Below are 23,052 nucleotides of genomic sequence, written 5' to 3' on the forward strand. Positions count from 1 at the left end.
GCGCTGAGAGGTTACTGGCAAACGGCGAGGAGATTTTTGTCTCTGCGCTGGTGGCGTCCTCCTCCTGGACGGAGCAGGAAAAGATCGGTTTGTCCTTGAGAGAGTCTGAATCTCCGTTTCTGGATGAAGACTCAGAGGGAAGCCCTTCCTCCTCAGGCTGTCCAGAGTCCACCGCCTCCCGGCTCTCTCCGTCCTCCTCCTTCTCCTCGACGGAGGCGCCCTCCAGCAGGCAGGGGAACGAGGTGCTCTGGGCCAGGCTGGGCGGCATGGCGAACTCGTCCATGAGGAAAGAAATCTCCAGCTGGGAGTGGTACGCCACGCACACCATCAGCATGATGATCTCCTTCACCCTCGCCAGCTCGTACTCCGCTGCGCCGCGCAGCTTGATGGAGCAGCCGAGGTGAAGAGGACAGCCCTCGAAGAACATCAGAGTCTTCGCTTCGTCTGGAAGGACACACAATAAGAAACAGGATTATTGTTGAGTTGAGCTGCAGGCTGCGCCCATCTCTGCATGAGTGCATCAGTTTTCGGTGAGTCTCCAAGCCTGAAGGCAGCTGATTAAGGTTACCATGGAGACGATCTGCAGGCACTCACTCACAAAGACCATGCTCTTTTCAAATGGCAAGCACAGACTCCATCTCACCTTCCTAGATTGTCCACTGTTCAAGGGGTTAAATTGATCTGGTTACACCTTACAAATACCTCGGCATTGTAATTGATGAGAACCTGTCCTTTAAACCAGTAGTTCTCAACCTTTTTGAGTCGCTACCCCCCAATTTAACATGCATGTTGTCCATGACCCTCGCTCACTGAACAGAATCTCACACGCACAGTTCAGATCACCCAAAAAAGAAACAAAATGACCAAAAAAAGGAAACAAAATGACCAGAAAAGACACAAAATGACAAAAAAAAGACACAAAATAACCCAAAAAAGAAACACAATTACCAAAAAAGACACAAAATGACTAAAAAAAGACACAAAATTACCATAAAAAGGAAACAAAATGACCAAAAAAGACACAAAATGACCAAAAAATGACATTTACTGACCAAAAAGACTAAAACACATGAACACTTTAACACAGTGGAGACAGAGCTGACTTCCAAAATGATTTGGCAACCCCCAGAAGTCATTTCGCAACCCCAATTGGGGTCCCGACCCCAAGGTTGAGAATAGCTGCTTTAAACTGCACATTGATAAACTTGTTTCTAATCTGAAATTGAAATTTTTTTTTGAATTAAATCAGCTTCTGTTCAGACCGTCGTCATGTAAAAGTAGCCTAAACCTCACAAGAGTGATAGTCTAGACTATGAGGGCCACTTGACAGTTATTATCTGGCAGCAGGATTCACAGAGAGAGTGGAGGATTTTCTTACTGTTGGACAAGGTGAAGGGCTGCATGTAGAACTTGTGGCAGGTTCCCAGACGAGGTTTGGTGAGCAGCTGGTCCATCGACATCACCAAGTCTCCCTGAGTCATTCGGCTCACACGGTCCAACACTTGCTAAAATCCACAAGGAAGAAAAATGATAAAGTGGCAAAGACAATTAGCCAGAGAAACCATGAAAACTGTTTTTTGACTGAAGTAAATGCTGATTGCATGATGTGATGTTTATGAAAATCTCTCTTTTGATTGGTGCCCAGTAACTCTCACTTTCACTTCACAATCTCCTGGGAAATAAAAGCTAAATTATGGCACAAAAAATGACGATGTCGGCACTTTAGTTTTTCCTGATGAAGCCGAGGGTCTAAACACACAAAGGTCATAAATTAAAAATGCAGAGAAGAAAAAAACAAGCCTTCATTGTCTCCCACATTTTTAATAGCAGCAAATTATGTTACAGTCTTAGCTTTCAAAATAAAAGCCCAAAACATATACTGTACATTGCATCACTGTTTGTCCTTTCTTATACTGCACTGGGACTTTTATTCTGGCTATTACCTGTTTTATTCCATTTGAACTTGTTCTTATCTTGAGTCTTCTGGCTCTGATATTTAATTGTATTTAACTGTCCCTTTATAATATGTTGCTTTTGCATGTTCTCTTTTATTTGACTAAAATAAAGCACTTTGGATCGTCTAGTAGCTGAAATGTGATGTATAAATGAACTTGCCTTGCCTTGTTCTTTCCTCACTACACCACAAGTCTTCCTACACCTCATCCAAGCACTTTTTAGGAGATTTCAAGAAGCTTTTTAAAGCTTTTCCAGCACCTTACAGCTGTGGTAAATTACATATTTATACACAGTAAATAGAGTTTATTCAGTATACTGATTATTTCACATCTTGTCATGTTAAATTAGAGGTTATGAAAAAACGAAAAATATGTTTTGTGACTGAACAAATTAAAGGAACAGACAAAAACTGTTTGTTTCTTCCTTTCCTTTAAAACCTAAATTTACAAAGTTAAAGGCGATTTACTGAAGATCCAAGAATGTTTAAAACACCACCTTCACAATAAAGTGTTTTCAAAGAGTTTGCTACACTGTAGAAGTGTTAAAAAAGGCCAATTATTCAAAGATAATACATGAATATCCCCGATGTATTCTCTGTCTTATAAGGCAGTAGTTCTCAACCTTTTTGAGTCGCGACCCCCAATTTAACATGCATGTTGTCTGCGACCCCTGCTTTTCTTTGCAGCCATCGTTCCGTTTTTCCAGCATCAGTTATAGCTAACAAACTGCAGCTGCGGTAAAAAAGCAACAACACGCTAGTTTTTTTCATACAAACTCAGTTGATACGACAAATTTTGGACAAATAATGAAGCAGACAACAACTAAAACAACCCCAGAAATCATCTCATGACCCCAATTGGGGTCGGGACCCCAAGGTTGAGAATGGCTGTTTTAAGGGAACCTTGGCTGAAAGAAGTGAAATAACACTTTTCTGTGCTGACCGGTTTGACGTTGATGACGAGTGTGATGCCGTGCTCCAGCAGCATGTCCTGAGCGATACGAGACACCGTCTTCTCCACCAGCACCAGCGTGGGCCGCACGTCTACGATGCGCTGCACGTAGTTCTTCAGAAACTCTCGCTCCTGAGAGAGGGACAAAGTGAAATCACTCTTAGTTTCAGAAAACTGAAGCAAAGATTTATGTTAAGTATATTGTACCTTCTGTAACTTGGATGTATCGTCCACAATGTCATGTTGTTGTTGTTTTTTTGCCACAATTGTATTCTACATTGGAGTACCAATATATTGCTGTGGTACTGTCTGTATTCTATTTGCATAAAAAGAAAAAGAAAAAAGAAAAATGAAGCAAAGGAGGCAAGTCAGAGCGACCAACTGACCTGCAGCACAATGGGGTCGATGCAGGACAACTTGGACTCCTCGCGGTACAGATACTCGATGGAGCACTTCAGCAGCAGGATTTTAGGGTTCTTTAGGTACGGGTTCATCTGTAAAACAGGTCTCCGGTTAATATGAACACAAGCTTCACTGTGTGTGTTTTAATTACAGATATGCTTGTTATTTTCTGGACAAGAGAGCTGATTTTAAAGAGGTGAAAAGATGAAACAGAGTGGCGTGACTCTACCTTCTTGTGGGCGATGTTCTTGGTGCAAACAAAGCCGTTTACAACCGTCGAGTCAAATTTCCTTCCTCCAGGAATCTGTAGCACAAACAGTTACAACAGTTACAAACAGTTTTGTTTTATTTCAGTTTTATTTCTAAAAACACCTGAAGCAGAAAGTCTCATCAGTGTATTTAAATGAAACTCATGAGTTTCTGTCTGACCTTTGGTACATTAGAACAAAGAACCAGAAAATAAATAAATAAATAATAATGATAATAATATAAAATAAAGAAATAAAAATTAAAAACAAAATAATTAAATAGTAGGCGAAGATATATATATATATATATATATATATATATATATATATATATATAAACTTCTCTCTCTCTCTCTCTATATATATATATATATATATATATAGAGAGAGAGAGAGAGAGAGAAAGAAAAATGAATAATAATAATAAAAATGAATACATTTAAAAAAATAATTCATTAGTAGGTGATGATGAATAGGTACATAAATAAAAAGAAGAGAAATACAAATATATATAGTAATATAAAGGGAGGGGAAAGAGAAAAAAATATAAAAAATAGCATATATATTATTATATAACAACAATAGATAAATAATTACAGGATGCCCAGTGTGCTCACTAAAAAAAATTGATAAAAGAAATAAAAATTGGATGCATCAAATGGATTGGGTTGGGGTCCAGAGAGGTGAGGGTGTTTACATATGTGATATTTATAAACTTGGCTGTCCGACCTTCTTGATGTGGACGAGCTGTCGGATGTCCATGTCGTCGTCACAGTTGCGGACGTCAGGCCGGACGGTCTGGACGACCTGCCGCACCACGGGGACGATGATGTCCCTCCAGGACAGAGACAGAGACTCGCTGTAGAGCAGCTGCTGCAGCAGCGCCATCATGTGGCTGTGGTTGGCAGAGCTGGACACACAGAGGCAGAGACGATCAGATAAAAACATCACCAGCATGTTAGATATTCCTCTTGAAAAATTACTCACCTGTAAGAGAAGTGCTAACATAATCTTTGGTTGGTACAGTAATTTATCTAATCTGTTTTATAAGAAATATATATAATGAAACATTTAATTCCCAAATAGCAATATAATTTCCCATCTTATTTGCAAAAAAGCTTGTACTATTCTATGAAGTTTTTTGGCATTTTTTGGACAAAATACTCTATGACCATTTTTTGACTTTTTTCGACATACTAAACCATACTATGACAGGGTTTTTTCTCCAATTTTTAAACATACAATAATAATAATGGTGTTTTTTCTCTATTTTTGGAGAAACTATACTACCACATGTATCAACTGACTATAATTGACCCATTTCAAGTATCAAGTTTTCTATTATAACACAAAAAAACGAAAAAAAAATGCTTGTTTTTTCATATTTCAATATCAGGCTCAGATCAAAAATACGAAATGGAAAAACGGGCACCAGGACTGAATTTTGATTTTAATATTTAATTGGTCGGGTTTACGTGACCCGGAAGTTTGACTGCGTAGATTGTGCCGAAAGAACGAATGATACACGGATTGATATGTTTTTTACTGTTTTGCTATTAAATAAATGGAATAATAGAATTGAATAGAATTAATTGTTTGTTATAAAATAAAATAAATAAGTAATGAGGACTTGTTGCTTTTCTCTAAATCATATTATTTTAGATTAAATATTATTGGCTTTTTCAATTTTTAATCAAACAAAAGAAGTAATTTTCCGAAATCATTTTGACCTTTGGGAAATCATAATATACATTTTTATTTATTTTAAAATATTTTTTACATTTTATAGACTTAATGATTGGGTGGGAAAAAAATCACAAATTTAATAGGGAGAAGCTGGAAATTTGCAGCCCCAGGGGACAATGTGACCTATAATAACAGTATAATAAACACACATATACATATACATTTATAATAACAGTATTATATTGGACTCACAGCAGCCGCTCCATGGCTTTCTTCTCTCCGTTCTCCTCTCGTAGCTGATCCAGCGAGCTGTGGTGCCAGCCCAGCGGCGTGAACAGCATCTCTTTGGCCTTTTCCTCCACACGGCGGTCAAACAGAGACTCTGCAGAGACGCCGAGTCACCAACGGTTCAAACAAGTCAACACGCGTCTCATTACGTCAACGAGAAAGAGCTCCTACCTTTGATGAAGGCGTCACTGATCACAATATTCTGTCCTCCGTCCTCCGACAGAAGGAACTCAGCTGGTAGACAAATACAGGATTTTATTATTACTTTGTGTTTACTTCTTTTATCAGTTAATTAATTAAAAACTTAATACAGTTCTGAATCTGCAGCAACACAGACAAAGTCAGTCACTCAATCAGACTTTATTGCATTTTTTTTTGTAATTTAAAAACTAGAGACCAATGCTCAAAATCAATAAAAATGAGAAAAAAAGAAAAAAACAACAGTATAATAATAAATGAAAATGAAAGAAACATTAAAGAGTAACTGTAGTAAAACCAAGTGAAATAAATAGGGTGAAATAAAAACTAGATTTAAAAAAAAGACAAAACAAGAAGAAATAACAACAATAAAATGTAATAAAAAACTAGATAATATTGATAAAAAGACAAAAAGTAAAAAAACAAAAAGAGGGATGAATGAAAAATAAATATATAAAAATATAAAATTAAATATGTTTTTGACCATACCACTGAGATGGGAAACAATCCATAAAATTAGGAATAGAAAAAATCTATATTATTATAAATTGTCAAGAGAACTGATTTGTAAGTAGGCGGTGCTTTTATGCAGGTTATGTTTTTTTATATAACACGGTGCATTTGTTATTTACCTTTCTGCTCGGCGGTGGAAGGCACGTGTGGATACTTGGACTGTTTCTTGATGTGGAAGTTGACGTTGTTTTGCTCCATGTTGAGGTTGATGGAAGCAGCCGAGTCGCTGTCCACCACTGACTGGAAGCTGCTGACAGACGTCCTCTTACTGGGACTCGCAGAGTCTGAACACACAACAGACAGACAGATTTTACAGAGGTACAGCGAAAATAAAAAAGAGTTGTTTTAGTGCAATATGCAAAAAAAAAATGAAAAAAATGTACGAAAATCTAATAAGTAAGCACAAGAAGAAGAAGAAGGGGAAGCAGCAGGTTTGGGAAATTTACAGGGACATAATGGGAGTTACTGCACGTAAATAATAAATATAAATATATTGCACTTTTGTTCCACAGTATTGAAATGTTTAGGTTTTTTTTAAATTTATTTCTTGGAGGCTTTCAGGGCAATGACAGTTGTTGGGTAGAAACTTTCTGAGTCTGTTTGTCCGTGACGAGGTGGAGAACAAGTAGTTTGTAAAACCGAACTACAGAGGCTGCAGGTTTCCCTACAGAATGAGCCAGTGGGACGTACTGGGCGTGGTGTAGTCGGTCTCATCTGCCAGCTGCTCCGTGTCGCTGTCATCAAACTTGATGTCCTTGAACCAGGACGGCTCCGAGTGTCCCTCCACAGAGTTCACGCTGTCGCTGTCTGGAGACGGCGTCTCGGAGAACTCTGTACTCTGAGAGAGACAGAGAGACGTCAGCGGCCTGTTTTAACCCATTGAAGCCTGGAAAGCGGATACGTCGTTTTGTAGTATTTGTATAAGCTCTCTAATACTTTTTGAATTTAATTTCTATCTGCTACAGAGGCTGAAAAATCTATTATTGAGTAGAAGCGTTGACTTCTGTTGAATTTACAGAAAAACTTCAGTTTTTACAGGCGTTTTAGGCCTCAATGGGTTAAAGTGTCCTGAGGAAAATGTAAACCTGATTTGAAATGTTTCTTCTTTTTTTTTGCAGTGTGTTACCTGCAGGGGGCGGTAGAGAGCGTACTCATCCCTGAACAGCTGGTCGTGGTGCGTGACACAGTCCAGCCAGCGTCCGTCCACCAGCGCCTGGCCGATGGCGATGGCCTGCGCCCTGCAGCACACACACACACACATCAGGATGAGAGGGCGGGACGATAAAACACAAGAACAAGAGCAGCTGTAACTGAACCTTCTTGTGTCCTCATGTTTCACTGCAATATATAAAATCTATATGAATCTAAAAGTCCTGCAGCTCTGTGGAATCAGCACAATCATGGCTAGAAGTGGGAACAACTCAAACATGTCTTAGTGCAGAATAACACAGTTAGAATGACAGAAATCAGAAAAAAAAGAGAAAAAACATCCTGAATTTCTGTTAAATTATTTTTTCTATTTTGTGAATAAAAGAGAATTTGTATATAAACACTGTTCCAAGTGCCCCCAAGTGTCACAAATGTTGTATAAAAAAAGACACAAAATGACAAAAAATACTCAAACGACCAAAAGAGAATTACTAAACACAGTTTTCTCCACATATTGTCCATATTGAAGTATTGTCATGTTTCCAGCCTCTCCTGTCCTCTCCTCTCTGCTCTGTGCAAACGGCCTCTCCTGTCCTCTCCTCTCTGCTCTGTGTAAACAGCCTCTCCTGTCCTCTCCTCTCTGCTCTGTGTAAACAGCCTCTCCTGTCCTCTCCTCTCTGCTCTGTGTAAACAGCCTCTCCTGTCCTCTACTCTCTGCTCTGTGTAAACAGCCTCTCCTCTCCTGTCCTCTCCTCTCTGCTCTGTGTAAACGGCCTCTCCTGTCCTCTACTCTCTGCTCTGTGTAAACAGCCTCTCCTCTCCTGTCCTCTCCTCTCTGCTCTGTGTAAACAGCCTCTCCTCTCCTGTCCTCTCCTCTCTGCTCTGTGTAAACGGCCTCTCCTGTCCTCTACTCTCTGCTCTGTGTAAACAGCCTCTCCTGTCCTCTCCTCTCTGCTCTGTGTAAACAGCCTCTCCTGTCCTCTCATCTCTGCTCTGTGTAAACAGCCTCTCCTCTCCTGTCCTCTCCTCTCTGCTCTGTGTAAACAGCCTCTCCTCTCCTGTCCTCTCCTCTCTGCTCTGTGTAAACAGCTTCTCCTGTCCTCTCCTCTTGGCTCTAAAAGATGCTCTTTTGGCCATTTAAAATAAATAAATAAATAAATGTGTTACTGTTTTATAACTTGCAACTTGTTAAGAAAACAATAGATTTCCATAAAGTTGCAGGACACAGTGAGTAAAACGTGACGTGTCACCTGGTGGAGATGGTGCCGTTCCTCAGCAGCCAGTTGACGAGCTCTTTTCCCACGATGCAGTTGGGGTACGTCCTCAGCCAGTAGCGGTGGTCCTGGAACTCCATCCCCGTGTTGTTGTGACAGATCTTCTTCCACAGGTCCTTCAGCTGGGACGAGTCCTGCAGGAAGTCAGCGAGGGTTAACAGTCAGAATGCATGTTCCTCCTCCAAAACCGGACTAAAAAAGGGAATTAAACCTGCAATAACAATGTTTATGGCCGACCTTTACTGATCCGTTACTGTACGAACTGGCTTTTATTTCCATCAGTATAATGTTTGTAAGAATGTATAGGTAACCAAGTGTTTGTTCTACTGTGATTTTTGTTAAAACTTTTATTTTATTTTAATTTTTGTATGGACAGGGCTGAAACTTTACAGCAAAATCAGTAGAAGAAAGAAGAAAAGATCAAAAAGGAGACAGGTAGAGTTCATAATGCATAAAAAAGGGTTAAAGAAAAGCAAGATGATTCCCATTTTAGAGTGTTCCTCTGGATGCAGCAGACACAAAGTTCTTCAAAATGAATGTGTCACTTTTGCTATGGCCTTTAGGAATATTTCCAAGGAACAAAAAAGGTAAAGGAAAATATATATATTATATATATATTAACAAGATACAAGTTGTAAATATTGAATTAATTCAGAGAATAAAGTTGAAAATATTACTAAATCTTTTGGCACATCATCATCACATTATCATAAAAAAAATAATATGCAAGAAATTGCGTCTTTTCCGTAGAAGGAACCAGATGGACTTGGAGGAAATTGCGGCTTTTGTGGAAGAGGAAATGGCTGAAAGTGGACTGCAGGGCTATCGGTGGATGCATCAGCCGGTCATTCAGAGAAACAATCCGAGTGATTGTTAAGATTTTGAATCCAGAGACATCTAGAACAGCCTACCAATTATGTTGGCTTAATTCTTGTAATTAATTAAATGTTTTCAACTTTATTCTCGTGATTAATTCAATATTTGCGACTTTAATTTTGTAATTGTGCATTGTCGAATAAACAATAAAATGGTAGCTATAAATGTCTGAAAAGATGAGAGCAGCTGCAGATTCAGCTGATAATTCTACGATCCTTTTCACATTGTTTGTTATTATAAAATGTGAAAGTGAAAGGACGGGGCAGTCACCAGCAGGATCTTCCTCTCCTCCTCGCTGTGGTCCAACTTGGAGCCGCTCTTGGTGCCGGACATGGCCCGGCTGGTGGGCGGGCTGACCGAGGAGTCGTAGGACGGCACCATGGAGGAGCCGGAGCGGTCCAGGGACAGAGTGGTCACGCTGGCCGACCTGCAGAAGAGACGAACACCAAGAGTTCTCACTGCTGAGCTGACTGGATCATGCTGGGACACATTTAACACATCTATCTAGAAAGCAAGAGGCGTCTGTGTGTGTGTGTGTGTGTGTGTGTGTGTGTGTCTAGGGCATATCTCGCTGATCGTTAGTCAGACTGAAGATTTCGTATGTTGCTTGTGCATGGCACGAAGGTGTGCGTTTTTGAATTTATTTTAAAAAAAGCCTTATTTACGTAGGACGTGTTGCAGCATTGCACTGTTTCCGATCGGACGCCTTTTAGGGGAGCTCCGCCCCCTTTCAGAGGAGCTCCGCCCCATTGTGTGAAAGGCCTACACCTGGTCAGTAACACAATTCACTCTGGATTTCCAGGCCTGACTCATCTCATCTATAAGTCTATTTAGCCTACCTATCTTTCAGTTTTAAAGTGCGCTACAAGGTTCGATTTTCCAGTAATATTCAAATAATTTCCAGTGAATATCAATATTCAATGTGTATGTGCTGGATGGTGTGGTACCTCATGAAAAGTAAGTGTTTTATGGAGTTGCAGACGTTGTTGTAGCGCGATTAGCATTCTAATCGGAGATTTAGCTTTATTCATTTCTTATGTTGCATTACTATGTAATTCAGGGATGACATTCATGTTGCTTAGCGTAATGCCCATAATCATTTGATATGAGATACTTACATGCAATATAGTATATCAGCTAATTGGGTTCATGTTACTGTACTTTTGGTGCTGCATACAGCGTAATGTGCTAGCTCACGATTAGCATGCTAAGCGGAGATTTAAGCCCTTTCTTCCACATCAGTTTGATCCATTGAAAACAGTAAAAACAAAACTTTATTAACTGACTGCTAAGCATAATACGGACAGAAAGATAGTGTTTCTGTGTTATTTAAGGTTACGCTAGCAAGAGGCATTAGCATTAGCTACAAAATACAATCTCGAACTATACGAATACATACTTCCTACGGGCACTGCACTAATTTAAACAAATAAAGGGAGCGACAGACCTTTTCCTGGCAGGCGACTTGCCGACGTCCTCCTGCAGCGTGGTGAGTCTGGAGGGCTGCTGTTCCTGGTGGATCATACTGTCACACACACACACACACACACACACACACACACACACACAGATTTATAGTCTGTCTGTGGCTCCTTCACACTTCCTCTACGTTAGTTGATTTATGATCAGTGAATTTGAGCATGCGGAAGACTTTTTTCTTTTTAAAGAGCTAGAAAGCTTCACTGACAGACAGCTAAAGCTCAGACTGAGGATGCACCGATTCACCGGCTGAACGACAAAAACGGACCATCATTTTAATGCTAATTTTTATTTTTATTGTCTTTTGCTGCTAATGTTTGCTCAGCTTGTTTCTCTGCAACTAAAATCTTTCATCTGGTTAACCATTTTAGACCTAGCATAGAGCAAGACCGCCAGAGCAGATATTCATATTTTTACATGCTGACATGTCATTTTTTGGAGCATTTTCATGTGCTATACATCAATACAACCCTTACATCCCATAGTTTAATAATATATATGGACTTGTTTCCATACTGATTAAATAAATTGATTAAAAGTGCAAAAAACACACACACAAAATGAAAATGGTGGTTTCTTTTATACATATTTTTCTAAATACAGAAATATATCAGCTGTATCCCTCAAATGTGTAAATGGAAAAAAGTTGCATGAAACCCTTTCAAACCACAGGAAATTTATTTTGAGTGTGTTCATAATTTGCTTTTTGAGATGCACTATTTTTTTATAAACTATAACCAAAACTAAAATATAATGCACATAGTACATATTTGCAAAAACACAGCATTTACATCAAAACAACCAATTTACAATAATTCAACTAAATCTGTATGTAGGGAGTGTGTGAGCTGTGTGTGTTGAAAAAACATGTGACAGTTCATGCTCACAACTTGATGACAAATTTCCCAACGTAGGAAGTGCTGTGAATACCCGCGGACTGGTCTGGATTATAAAGTTTTGTTGTGTGGTTTTTACTGGATTTCTACAAACCCATGAGTGTAAGCAAACAGCGATGCTAAATCTTCTGGTTTTATCTGCAAAAAGAATTATTGCTTTGTCTAATTTGGTTGCAATTCTACCGGCATTAAAAAATGTGACGCTCCCTTCGGTCTAAAAGGGTTAAAATAAAGAGATAAAAACCACCAACATCTGAAAAGTGTATGTGACTTAAACTGGATTAAAAAAAGTCTATTTATGACAGTTGCCGTGGTGTTGAACCAGACGATGTCTGTGATTGAAATTTTGGTTTTCTCTTTGGATATTTTTTGAAACATTTAAGATTGAGGCAAAAACACATTTTTTGACATTTTAATGCTGAAAAGTTACATATTGTGCCTTTAACTCTTCCTTTTATGCAACAGAAGAGTCATGAAATAAAGCTTATTATTACCATTTATTGTTTCAAGACATAATTAAAGCTTGAGGAGGATTTTTTTGCTAAATCTACCGTCAATAAATGATTGTACTACAATTTAAAACGGGTTGTGTCTGTGACTTGTATGTGCTTAGTATGTAGAGTAAGGAATCTATGTTCCCTTTAATATCAGGTAAACTAACAGCTCTATAGTTTGTTTGTTGTTTAAAAAGTTAAATTTGCATCACATTCAGATCTCACACTTGTTTTCTATGCAATAACTGGAAAAGTATTCTAATTGAGTAGATAGCAGCTTTAAAAAGAGAATAATGCGTGTAAAAAAACAACCCGATGAAGACTATTTTGAGTCAAAAAGTCCATTTACACTTTTACCTTCAGCCATAAATAAGAGAGTGATGCTTTTTTATTCTCCTTTACCTTTCACCCAATCCTCAAAGAGCACTTGTTTTTTTCCACTCATACTTTTGCACATTTATTTTTTAATCTACTGCAGCACTCCCTACATTCTTTTCAGTTATGTTAAAGGTTCTTTCATAAATGTGCATGGTTTAAAATAAAATGCTTAAAAATAACTTTTCTGTTATGATTTTCTGTTTTTTCTTCAGGCTTCTGAGGCAGTTTCTTAAAAGTACTTTTTAAAATATCTTATATATTAAATGTTATACATTTTTGTGGTTGATTTTGTGCTAATCCACAGATAGTGTAATAAAATGCTTAAAATCCAACTCTGAAACAGTTATATTTCTTTTTTTGCTTGGCACAAAAGAGGGCATTCATGGCTACCAAAAACAGAATAAATAACTACAAAAACCGTATCAGTTATCGGTCGAATTGTTTTTTTGTTTTTTTTAAACGCCATCGGTGCATCCCGAGCTCAGACAGATGTGAAAAATGAATAAAACAAACAGCAAGACTCACTTCTTTCTCATCCCAATAGGAGTTTTTCTATGCCAGGAGAGAGAGAGGAAACAGATCGTCTTTGAGGCAGGTCGACAGAAAAAACAAGCAGCCAGCTCACCACAACACAACAACTGCACGCCGTCACAACAACACATGCATCTAACAACTGGCCGCTGTGTGCATAGAGGGTTAATGAAATCTTTGATCAAACTATTTAGACAGAAAGTGATTTAAAGAGAAAGATTAGAGGAGTCCTCGTGTCCAAACAGTCATGCTTCTTAATCAGATGTTCCTTCTTTTCCTCTTTGAAGTTATTCATAAATTAGAAAGAGTTTTTCCACGTTGCATTATTGATCACATGCTGCATCCAGAGAGTCTCATAAGTTTCCTTTACATCTTCCTTCACAGTTAATACGTCTTAAACTGACAGAGATGCTGCATATCTAACATGCCATGATTCTGTTTCATGAGTCTTGACCATGCACAGGGTGCACACACACACACACACACTAAACACACACACACACACACGTTTTAAACAGCAGGAAATCACGACAGAAAAAGCAAGCAGATTCAGGACATTCAGACAGAAAAACTAGGGCAGCGTGTTTCCATCATTAGAAAAACAACACGACAAAAACACCACATCAAAACAACAGCAAGCAAGATGGAAGTCAGGATTTTAATTATATTTGGTTGATTTGAGTGGAGATGAAGAGCAGGTGTGGAGGAATGAAATCAAAAATCTAATTTATCATCATTTAACATTACCAGCGAGGCCGGTGCGGTAATTACAGTATAACAGGGTGTAAAGAAATCCAGACAGTTTGACTTAAAAAAGGTTCACGGCTGTTTAGATGTCCACGTTGCCATGGATATGCATTGTTCTGCTTCTATCCTGATAACAGCCACCTGTAAATCAAATCATACCCTGATTTATCATCTATTTCGGGGTGGCAACCGGCGGCTCTGGAGACACATGCACTGCAAAAAAGCCAACTTGTATTTTTTTGGCCTAAAACAGTGATTTAAGTTGGTAAAACTTGGAAATATAAATTATTGACATTTAGGGCAATAATGTAAGTTAGCACAACAAAGGAAGCCAGTTGTCTGCTCAAAAACAAGTTTGTGAGTTGTTGTTACTTATATCTTTAAGTTGGGGTTCAAAACAAGGGACAATAGTTCTGATAACTCTTATTTCTTTGTTGTGAAATGCAGGAAAGCGGTGAAATTCATTAGCGAAAGCGGCTAACTGATGCTAGCGGCTAACTGATGCTAGCGGCACTGCTTGTTACAGCTACAAGAGTAGCCGTTAGCGTATCAATGCTAACTCAAAATTGTGGTCGCAACATTAGCTGACATTTCATAGCGGCGTTACAATCGTGCCTATTCAGCACATTGCAGAAGTAAGGATTAAAAGTTATTACAATGTAAAATTGTAAGTTAGTACAACTTACAGTTGAGTTGACAAAAAACTTAAAATATTTAGTTTAATTCTCCAACTTAAAGTTTTATCGAAGTTTGTTGCCTTGAAATTTTGAGTTCACCCAACTTTTCTTTTTTTGCAGTGTGTGGCTCTTCAGACAAAACAATTATATGAAATGAAATGGCTATTTCTTTACATTTTCATGAATCATGTAGGCCCAAAGCAATCTGTATTCTTCAATTGTAAAAATGTGCAGCTTATACAGATGCATCTGAATACATCAGAATATGATGGAAAAGTCCATTTCCAGTAGTCAAAGTACTGAGTCATATAGATGGACATACTTTTTAGAGACCAACATTTCCATATTACACATACTTTTTTTCTGGACTCAATATGTTGTCGTTTACATGCGTGACTTTTTGTGATTTTTTTTTTTGCTTTTTTGTGTTGTGTTTAAAATAATGCTGCAAATGTTTGACAGGCTGAAATGCTGAAAAAAAACAACTATATTTCCCAAGCAGCCATTCCAGCTGTTTTTATGTTATTTTAATAATAACATAATACAATACATATTTTTTTTTATCTCAGTGCAATGTATTGTTAACAGAGCCTGAAAGTCTATTTTATTTGCTTTGGTTTTAGTTTATTTATTTATGTTTTATTTATCGAGGATGTTTTAAGATTTCTTCTCCACATTTTAATTCCAATGTTTAATATTCTTGAGCTTTAAAAAGTCATTGCTGCTGAAAAGGATGGACTTATTACGTAATAATATCGTGAGAAAACTAAAACGACATCGATACAACAATATGATCGTTTATCGTGATAGTTTCTGGGAAAATATATCGTGCTAAAAATGCGTTATTGTGACAAGCCTATAAATTAAGACATGAAATGTTTCATATCACATCTTATACAACGATAAAACAGATACCGCCCAAGCCTGCTGTCAGCAATCAGGTCTGATTCAAAGTCACACTTGATCTGAACTATTCAGTTTATAATAATACTTTTTCTGTGTATATAAACTGATACCTGTGTGTGTGTGTGTGTGTGTGTGTGTGTGTGTGTTACCTCTGCCAGGTCAGGTCCTCCTCCAGGAAGATGTTCCTGCTGGCTTTGCGTCCTCCGACGGGCGTCCGTGGTTCGCTGGGCTCCAGCACGGACACGGAGCAGGGCGAGTCCGACAGGGCACTCAGGTCCTCGCCGATGGAGCCCGAGTCCGCCGAGTGAGCATAGCTGAGCGCGATTTTACGGCAGTACGTGCAGGCACGCAAGTCACCTGGGAGACAAGAGACGACAGCAGGAGTGTTTTACTGCGGAGGAAACTAATCTCAACATTTCATGATAAATTAATAACTATGATATATTCTCTGGGCCTTTATTTACCGCTGCAGAGGGAACCAGCTGATATTACAGACAGGCCTTTAAGTAAAAGGCCTGTCTGTAATAAAGCTTCAACTCTAGTCTAAAGTAATGAATCGGTGTGCATCAGGGCTGCTGTCAGTAATCAGGTCTGATTCAAAGTCACACTTTGTCATATTGTCATATTTTATTATGAGACCTCTTTGTTTTCTGATCTGCTCCAGTAAATGTATTCATTACATTTAATATTAAAATAAGCTCAATTCCTCCTGTATGCATTTAAAAAATAAAAATTAAAAAATAAATAAAAGTCCTCAAGCATTTAATAATAATTTTACTTACATAGACAGATATGTTATATATATATATGTGTGTGTGTGTGTGTGTGTGCATGTATATCATCATGCTAGCCTACTTTTATTTATTCATTTTCTTATTTTGGTCCTTTATATTTTCTTTGTTATTCTTTTATTTCTTTACTTTTTCACAATAAAATATACTTATATATTTATTATAATATATATATATATATATATATATATATATATATTTTTTTTTTTTATTATATATTATTTATTATTAGTGTACATCATACATAGTACATATAGATGCTTTAAATATGAACAACATCATATATAAGCAATTTGAAATTGGAATTAGAGGCTTCTATTGTGAAAAATTCAGAGACTTGAATGTTTCCCATTCGGTAGTTCGAATGAAGCTGCTGCCATTTTGTTGCACTTGTTTACTGCAACAAAAAACAGTTTGTGTGGGACATTAACATGCAAACACACACAGTGTTGATGTAAAGTCTTAAGTCATAATTATACTGCTGAGATTTTATAATTAAAATGATGGAAATTAGATGTGTTTCCTGACCACCTGTTAACCAGAGAACAATGTTATATATTACACATTTTGTTGATGATTGCAAGAAAAATTATTACTATAAATTGGATGAATAACCATGATCACTCAGTTACAGAAAGTGAAACATGTTTACATGATGGAATAAATGACTGCCCAATTACAGCTAAAAGTACCTGTTTTTATGAGAAGGTGGGCCCAGTTACAGACTATATTGCTTAAGACTCTTATACACTATTATCATCTAAATTATCCCTTTTTATTTTTATTTATTTATTTATTTATTTATTTTTTGGAATACAGAACCAGATAAAATATGTGTAATACCCTTTACAGTGCCATTTGTGTGACAGATGAGACCCAATCTCAAAAGGTTTTGATTTGTTTTCCTTTGTGATGTTAATTGTCTGTAAATGTGCATAAAGGCAATAAAGTTCCAAAAAAGAAATTTTTTTTAAATGATGGAAATGAGCATCATACTGAGGTAATACACACGTTATATAACACACTTTTGTTCCCCCTTGTTTCTTCACACCAGACCTGTATTAAGACCTACCAGTGTAGCCCATGAACTTCCCGGGGATCTCCTGGTTGCAGCAGCGGCTGCAGAAGATTTGACCGCAAAGCCGGCAGTGGTGGCGGCGGCGGAAGGTCGTGAACTTCTCATTGCAGTCGTAACATTCTTTACACTGACTGTCAGGCATCCAGTATTGCTTCAGATCGCTGTCCTGAAGAGGGACGACAGGAACCATCACAAATTCATTTAATACAAACTGCATGAGTTCAGCTGATGGCTCAAAACACAGAAACATATCAAACATGTTCACAGTATTAGTCAATACTTTTGTGACAATACATACAGATTTAACCTTCTGAACCCAAAAACCTACCGGTGGATTAGGAAGGCATGTTTTCTTATTTAAAAAATACATTTAAAAAAATTTGCTAAAATTACACTTTTTATCACCGCTAGAAACGTATTATTATTATATAAGTTATTATTATACTAATTATTGTTGAATTTTCAGATTTCCAACTGTCCTCGGGCACAAATAAGCTTAAAATAGTGATAATTCAGCAAAATCACTTGTTTTCTACATCATGAAAATAATATAATATAGTTTAAAGTAAGCAAACATGTTGATACCTTTTATATTTCTACTTGTTTATATTGTAAATTGTGAATACTTTATTATATATTTTACTTGTTTATTTACTAATACCCCTCTTATATTTCTAGTTTATACTGCTGTTTAGTACTTATTGTTTTTCGACGCTGTGGGACTAATAAAGGAAATCTTAATCTTAATCTCAAGCAGATCCTGTTAAAAATATATAAGAGAAGAGAGGTTGGAAACGCTTGTGGGTGCTTGGAAAATGTTGTTTATATTTATTTTTATGAATAAATGTGCAAAAACTCAACTTGTGCTTTTTCTGTTTTTCTGATTTCTGTCATGTCAGGCTGTTTACACAGAGCAGAGAGGAGAGGACAAGAAAGGCTGTTTACACAGAGCAGAGAGGAGAGGACAGGAGAGGCTGGAAACATGACAATACTTCAATATGTACAATATGTCGAAAAAAATGTTTTTAAAACATTCAGGACAATTGTGAGCACTTGGAAAAGTGTTTATACATAAATTCTGTTTCATTGCAATTTGAAAAAAAAAATCATCAGAGAAATTTCACGTTTTTCTGATTTCTGTCATTCTAACTGTGCTCTTCTGCACAAAGACATGTTTGAGTTGTTCCCACTTCTCGCCATGATTGTGCCGATTCCACAGAGCTGCAGGACTTATAGATTTATGCATATATATATATATATATATATATATATTATATCTGTAGTGAGAAAGACGGCGTGCTGACCTGGCTCTTCCCCTCCATGATCTCCTTCAGCCTCTTCAGCGCAGTGCGGAGCTGCACGGCTGTGCGAGGGTCATGGTTACTTAAAGGCGTGTCAGATTTCCTGCTGCCGTCTAAAATCGTTTCGGTAAACAGAAACACAAACAGACAGAACAGAAATAAACACAAGAAATGAAAAAAACAAGTTCTTTAAAGATGCATCCTGCTGCTGCTGCTGCATTGTCAAATGTGCCTTATTTATCAATTGAATATATTGAATGCTCATAGTTTAACTCCTGCATTCAAACATCAGACCTGACATTTGACAATGCACCTTATAACTAAAATAAGTCATGATGCGATCAATAAAAAGAACAGAAACAGAAACAGGTTAGCTTCAAATTCATTCCTGACAAACATCATTCCAGTAATTATTAGTACCTGAGTGGAAAACATTAGAGCAAACCAAAGACTAATAGAAGCGCTTTATCCAAAATGCAAACACACACACCTGCATGCACACGCACACACACACACACACACACATACACACAGAACAGTTTGTGTGAGGCCACTCTCTCAGACTGAGCTGTTAACGTCAAAGTAAAAGCATCTTTGGTAAAACCACACAGTGCAGGAGAGCCCTCACCTGGCCAATCCACTGGAATCAGAAAAGACACGAGAGCTCAAGTTACACTCAAAAACAGTTTCAACCCCAAAAAACATCAAACATCAACTAAAAGACTGTTCTGCTAAAGATTCCTCTGGCTCAAAATATATTTACAGTTACACTGCAAAAAAGCCAACTTGTATTTTTTGGCCTAAAACAGTGATTTAAGTTGGTAAAACTTGGAAATACAAATTACTGACATTTAGGGCAATAATGTAAGTTAGCACAACAAAGGAAGCCAGTTGTCTGCTCAAAAACAAGTTGGTGAGTTGTTGTTACTTATATCTTTAAGTTGGGGTTCACAACAAGGGACAATAGTTCTGCTAACTCTTATTTCTTTGTTGTGAAATTTGGTCATTAGCGAAAGCTAGCGGCTAACTGATGCTAGCGGCTAACTGATGCTAGCGGTGCTGCTTGTTACAGCTACAAGAGTAGCCATTAGCGTATCAATGCTAACTCAAAATTGTGGTCACAACATTAGCTGACATTTCATAGCGCCGTTACAATCGTGCCAGAGAAATTCAAAGTTGAGCAAACTCAAAAACAAAACTTTAAATATTTAGTTTAATTGTCCAACTTAAAATTCTATCGAAGTTTGTTGCCTTGAAATTTTGAGTTCACCCAACTTTTCTTTTTTTGCAGTGTATGGGAAAAATTATGTTGTGTGCTTTTGTTTGCTTTACTTTGTTTATTTAGAATAAATACATTTTTGGGATGTTCATGGTGTCCATTTAATGTTGTACACTACAAACGAGATGTTGGCCTCTTCTATGAAAAATGGCAATTTGATTATAATCATTAAGTTAATTATTCATCAGAGTTCCAAAATGATATTTTAATTTAAGAGCTGATATCTAGCCATTTTCCACAGTGTCCTTGATAATGACTTTTGTTATCATCAAGAAAAACCAAAACCATGGAAAATGTCTAGATATCAGCTCTTAAGTTAAACTCTTGTGAGCTATTTTTGTTGTTCTCATTATATTTGTCCAGACAAATGTACCAGGCATTCAAATTAAAAATAAAGTGAATAAAACAAGGGTGGTCTAATCATTTTTCCATGACTGTATATATTTAAAATGTTCTCAGTAAGAGTGTCACATTACTAATGTGACAATACATACAAATTTAACCCTCTGAACCCAAAAAACTACCAGTGGATTTGGAAGGCATGTTTCTTATTAAAAAAACTAATTAAAATCACCAAAATTACACTTTTTATCACAGCTAGAAACTTTTAAAAACAGAAAATATTTGAACATTTTGTAATCATTTTCACATTTCCAACTGTCCTTGGGCATAAATAACCAAATCTAAGCTTAAATTGTGATAATTCAGCAAAATCACTTGGTTTTTTTTTACATCATATTGCCAAAAATAAATCGTTGAAAGTAAGCAGATCCTGTTAGAAATATGTAAGACAAGACAGGTTGGAAACATGGAAATAGTTCAATATGTGCAGCATGTGGAGCAAACTTTTTTTTTAATATAGTGGTAACACTTGTGGGAAAATGTTGTTTATATTGATTTTTATGAATTATTGTAAAATAGATGTGCAAAAATTCAACTTGCGCTTCTTTTATTTTTCTGATTTCTGTCATTCTAACTGTGTTATTCTGCTCAAAGACATGTTTGCGTTGTTCCCACTTCTAGCCATGATTTATTTTTAGGATAAAATGCACAAAGAAAACTCTTCACTTCTGTCCTAACATGCAGCACAAAATATGAAAATGACATTTTCTGATCTGTTGAATAGAAGATTTGGGAACAGAAGTTTAAAGTGATCCAAGATGTTATCAGAGGCCTCTGATTAGTTTACTCATTACCAGACAGAGGCTCTCAAATTACAGATAATGCAATCATCAAGACAGTAAATCAGGCATCAGCAAGAAGAAAAGAACTGCTAAAAATAAATGTCCTGCTATTTTTATCCTCCTATCTTATCCCAAAATATAAATCTGTGCGACTGTTTACTTGCCAGTGGAACAAAATCACATAAAAAACATTTTACAGACTTCTAGATTAAAACTACATCTACATCAATCACTTATAAAAGATATTACAACTCCTAGACTTTATGAATAAAAGATACATTTATAAGAGCTTGACTTATTGTAGAATAAGTTACCCCAACAGCTGCAAAAGTTGCCCAAACAAACAGTAAAAAATGCAACACAATAAGAGTTTTTAAAAATGAATATCCATCACAAACCTGCGTCCTAGTGGAGAAAATAAATCTGGTCAAACACACACAAGCCTCAAATAGCAACTGCTGTGTTTGTGTGTATGTGTGTAAATGTGTATGTGTGTGTGTGTGTGTGTTTTACCGGAGGCGGTGGAGGTGCGTCTGAGGTGGTCTGGGTGCTGTTTCCGGTGCGTTCTGGAGCCATACAGGGAGTGGGTTGGACTGGAGGACCAGCTCCTCCTCTCTGACTGAGGAGAAGGGGATGGCACATCGGGCTTCTCTGAAGCCGCTGATGGAGGACGTTCCTCCTCTACACACACACACACACACACACACACACACAGAGACATAAATATCTCATAATTTTTCTCATGCAAGCCTATTGCATGAGAATCTTTGTGCATCCTGGGGTCCCTTAACAGTCTGTGAGCTGCATAAATCGAGAGAGACAACAAGGCAAAAATCTTTGCAGGAAACCTGACTACTCTTCTCTGTTTCATATGATAGTTGATTAAATATTTGGGCTGTTTTTAGACGTGACATGCCCACTTTATGCACTTTATCAGAAGCTGTTTGGGGCAGAACCCATGCAGTGTTTCTCCTGCAGTAAAATTTGTTATTGTGACCTTTTGTATGTGAATCTTTGTGCATCCTGGGGTCCCTAAACAGTCAGTGAGCTGCATAAATTGGGTCTGACTGTAAAGCTGAGACTCTTGAGCTCAAGATATCTGAATGAAAATGGGTTCTACAGGTACCTATCAGTACGTTTACACGATGCTTGAAAAAAACGAATTATTGCCGACTTAATCCGACTATAACTGGACAACTGAAGTGCATGTAAACGTGTGTTAGTTCGACTGATATCGGAGTTCTCCAACTCTGATTAGGACACCCAGATAATGAGATTGAGACCACCTCCCCACCTCTCACGCTGGCGTTTGACCCCAGAACAAAAACATCTAAGAAAGCCGGTCACATTAGCCGATCACATTAGCTGGTCGCAGTATCCGCTACCGGTCGCATTTGCCTGTCACATTAGCCGGTAGCAGTAGCCGGTCAGTAGCGACGGCACAAAGTGTCAAACTGAGGTCAACCGGAAAGGGCGCCATATTATCCCGCTGGAACGACGCATATCGCCACCCAGTGTTGAGGAGGAGGACACGTTCCCGTCAGTTTTCTCAGTTGCATGTAAAAGGACAGAAGTCCGGTCAGACGCCAAAATCGATTTTTAAGCTTAGCTCAACTAAACTGTGCATGCAAACGCACTGTATGACTCTCCTCTTTGCAGACATACCCATTTTATGCTGATTACATACAGTTTAAGGCAAAAAAACATGCATTAAATGTGTTTTTTGGGCCTATTATATGTGAATATTTGTGCATCCTGGGGTCCCTAAACA

At 37.6% G+C, this 23,052-nt stretch overlaps 1 protein-coding gene across 1 annotated transcript in view; it reads right to left on the bottom strand.

Moving 5' to 3' along the window:
* pikfyve (phosphoinositide kinase, FYVE finger containing) overlaps positions 1–23,052 on the bottom strand; it is a 41,557-nt gene that overhangs the window by 14,275 nt on the left and 4,230 nt on the right. The window contains exons 3-20 of the mRNA XM_059342513.1: positions 21,795–21,962; positions 18,822–18,931; positions 17,512–17,683; positions 15,798–16,005; positions 10,988–11,065; positions 9,811–9,967; positions 8,641–8,798; positions 7,368–7,479; positions 6,932–7,079; positions 6,361–6,525; positions 5,702–5,764; positions 5,495–5,624; positions 4,286–4,466; positions 3,538–3,612; positions 3,293–3,400; positions 2,898–3,038; positions 1,379–1,505; positions 1–444 (exon numbers count right to left, since the gene is read on the bottom strand). The exon at positions 1–444 is cut by the window's left edge and continues 383 nt beyond it. Of these exons, the coding sequence (XP_059198496.1) occupies positions 1–444; positions 1,379–1,505; positions 2,898–3,038; positions 3,293–3,400; positions 3,538–3,612; positions 4,286–4,466; positions 5,495–5,624; positions 5,702–5,764; positions 6,361–6,525; positions 6,932–7,079; positions 7,368–7,479; positions 8,641–8,798; positions 9,811–9,967; positions 10,988–11,065; positions 15,798–16,005; positions 17,512–17,683; positions 18,822–18,931; positions 21,795–21,962 (2,745 nt within the window). The remainder of the gene's footprint in view (positions 445–1,378; positions 1,506–2,897; positions 3,039–3,292; positions 3,401–3,537; positions 3,613–4,285; positions 4,467–5,494; positions 5,625–5,701; positions 5,765–6,360; positions 6,526–6,931; positions 7,080–7,367; positions 7,480–8,640; positions 8,799–9,810; positions 9,968–10,987; positions 11,066–15,797; positions 16,006–17,511; positions 17,684–18,821; positions 18,932–21,794; positions 21,963–23,052) is intronic.

This window comes from Centropristis striata, chromosome 10 (genome assembly GCF_030273125.1).
Source record: "Centropristis striata isolate RG_2023a ecotype Rhode Island chromosome 10, C.striata_1.0, whole genome shotgun sequence".
Lineage (NCBI taxonomy): Eukaryota > Metazoa > Chordata > Actinopteri > Perciformes > Serranidae > Centropristis > Centropristis striata.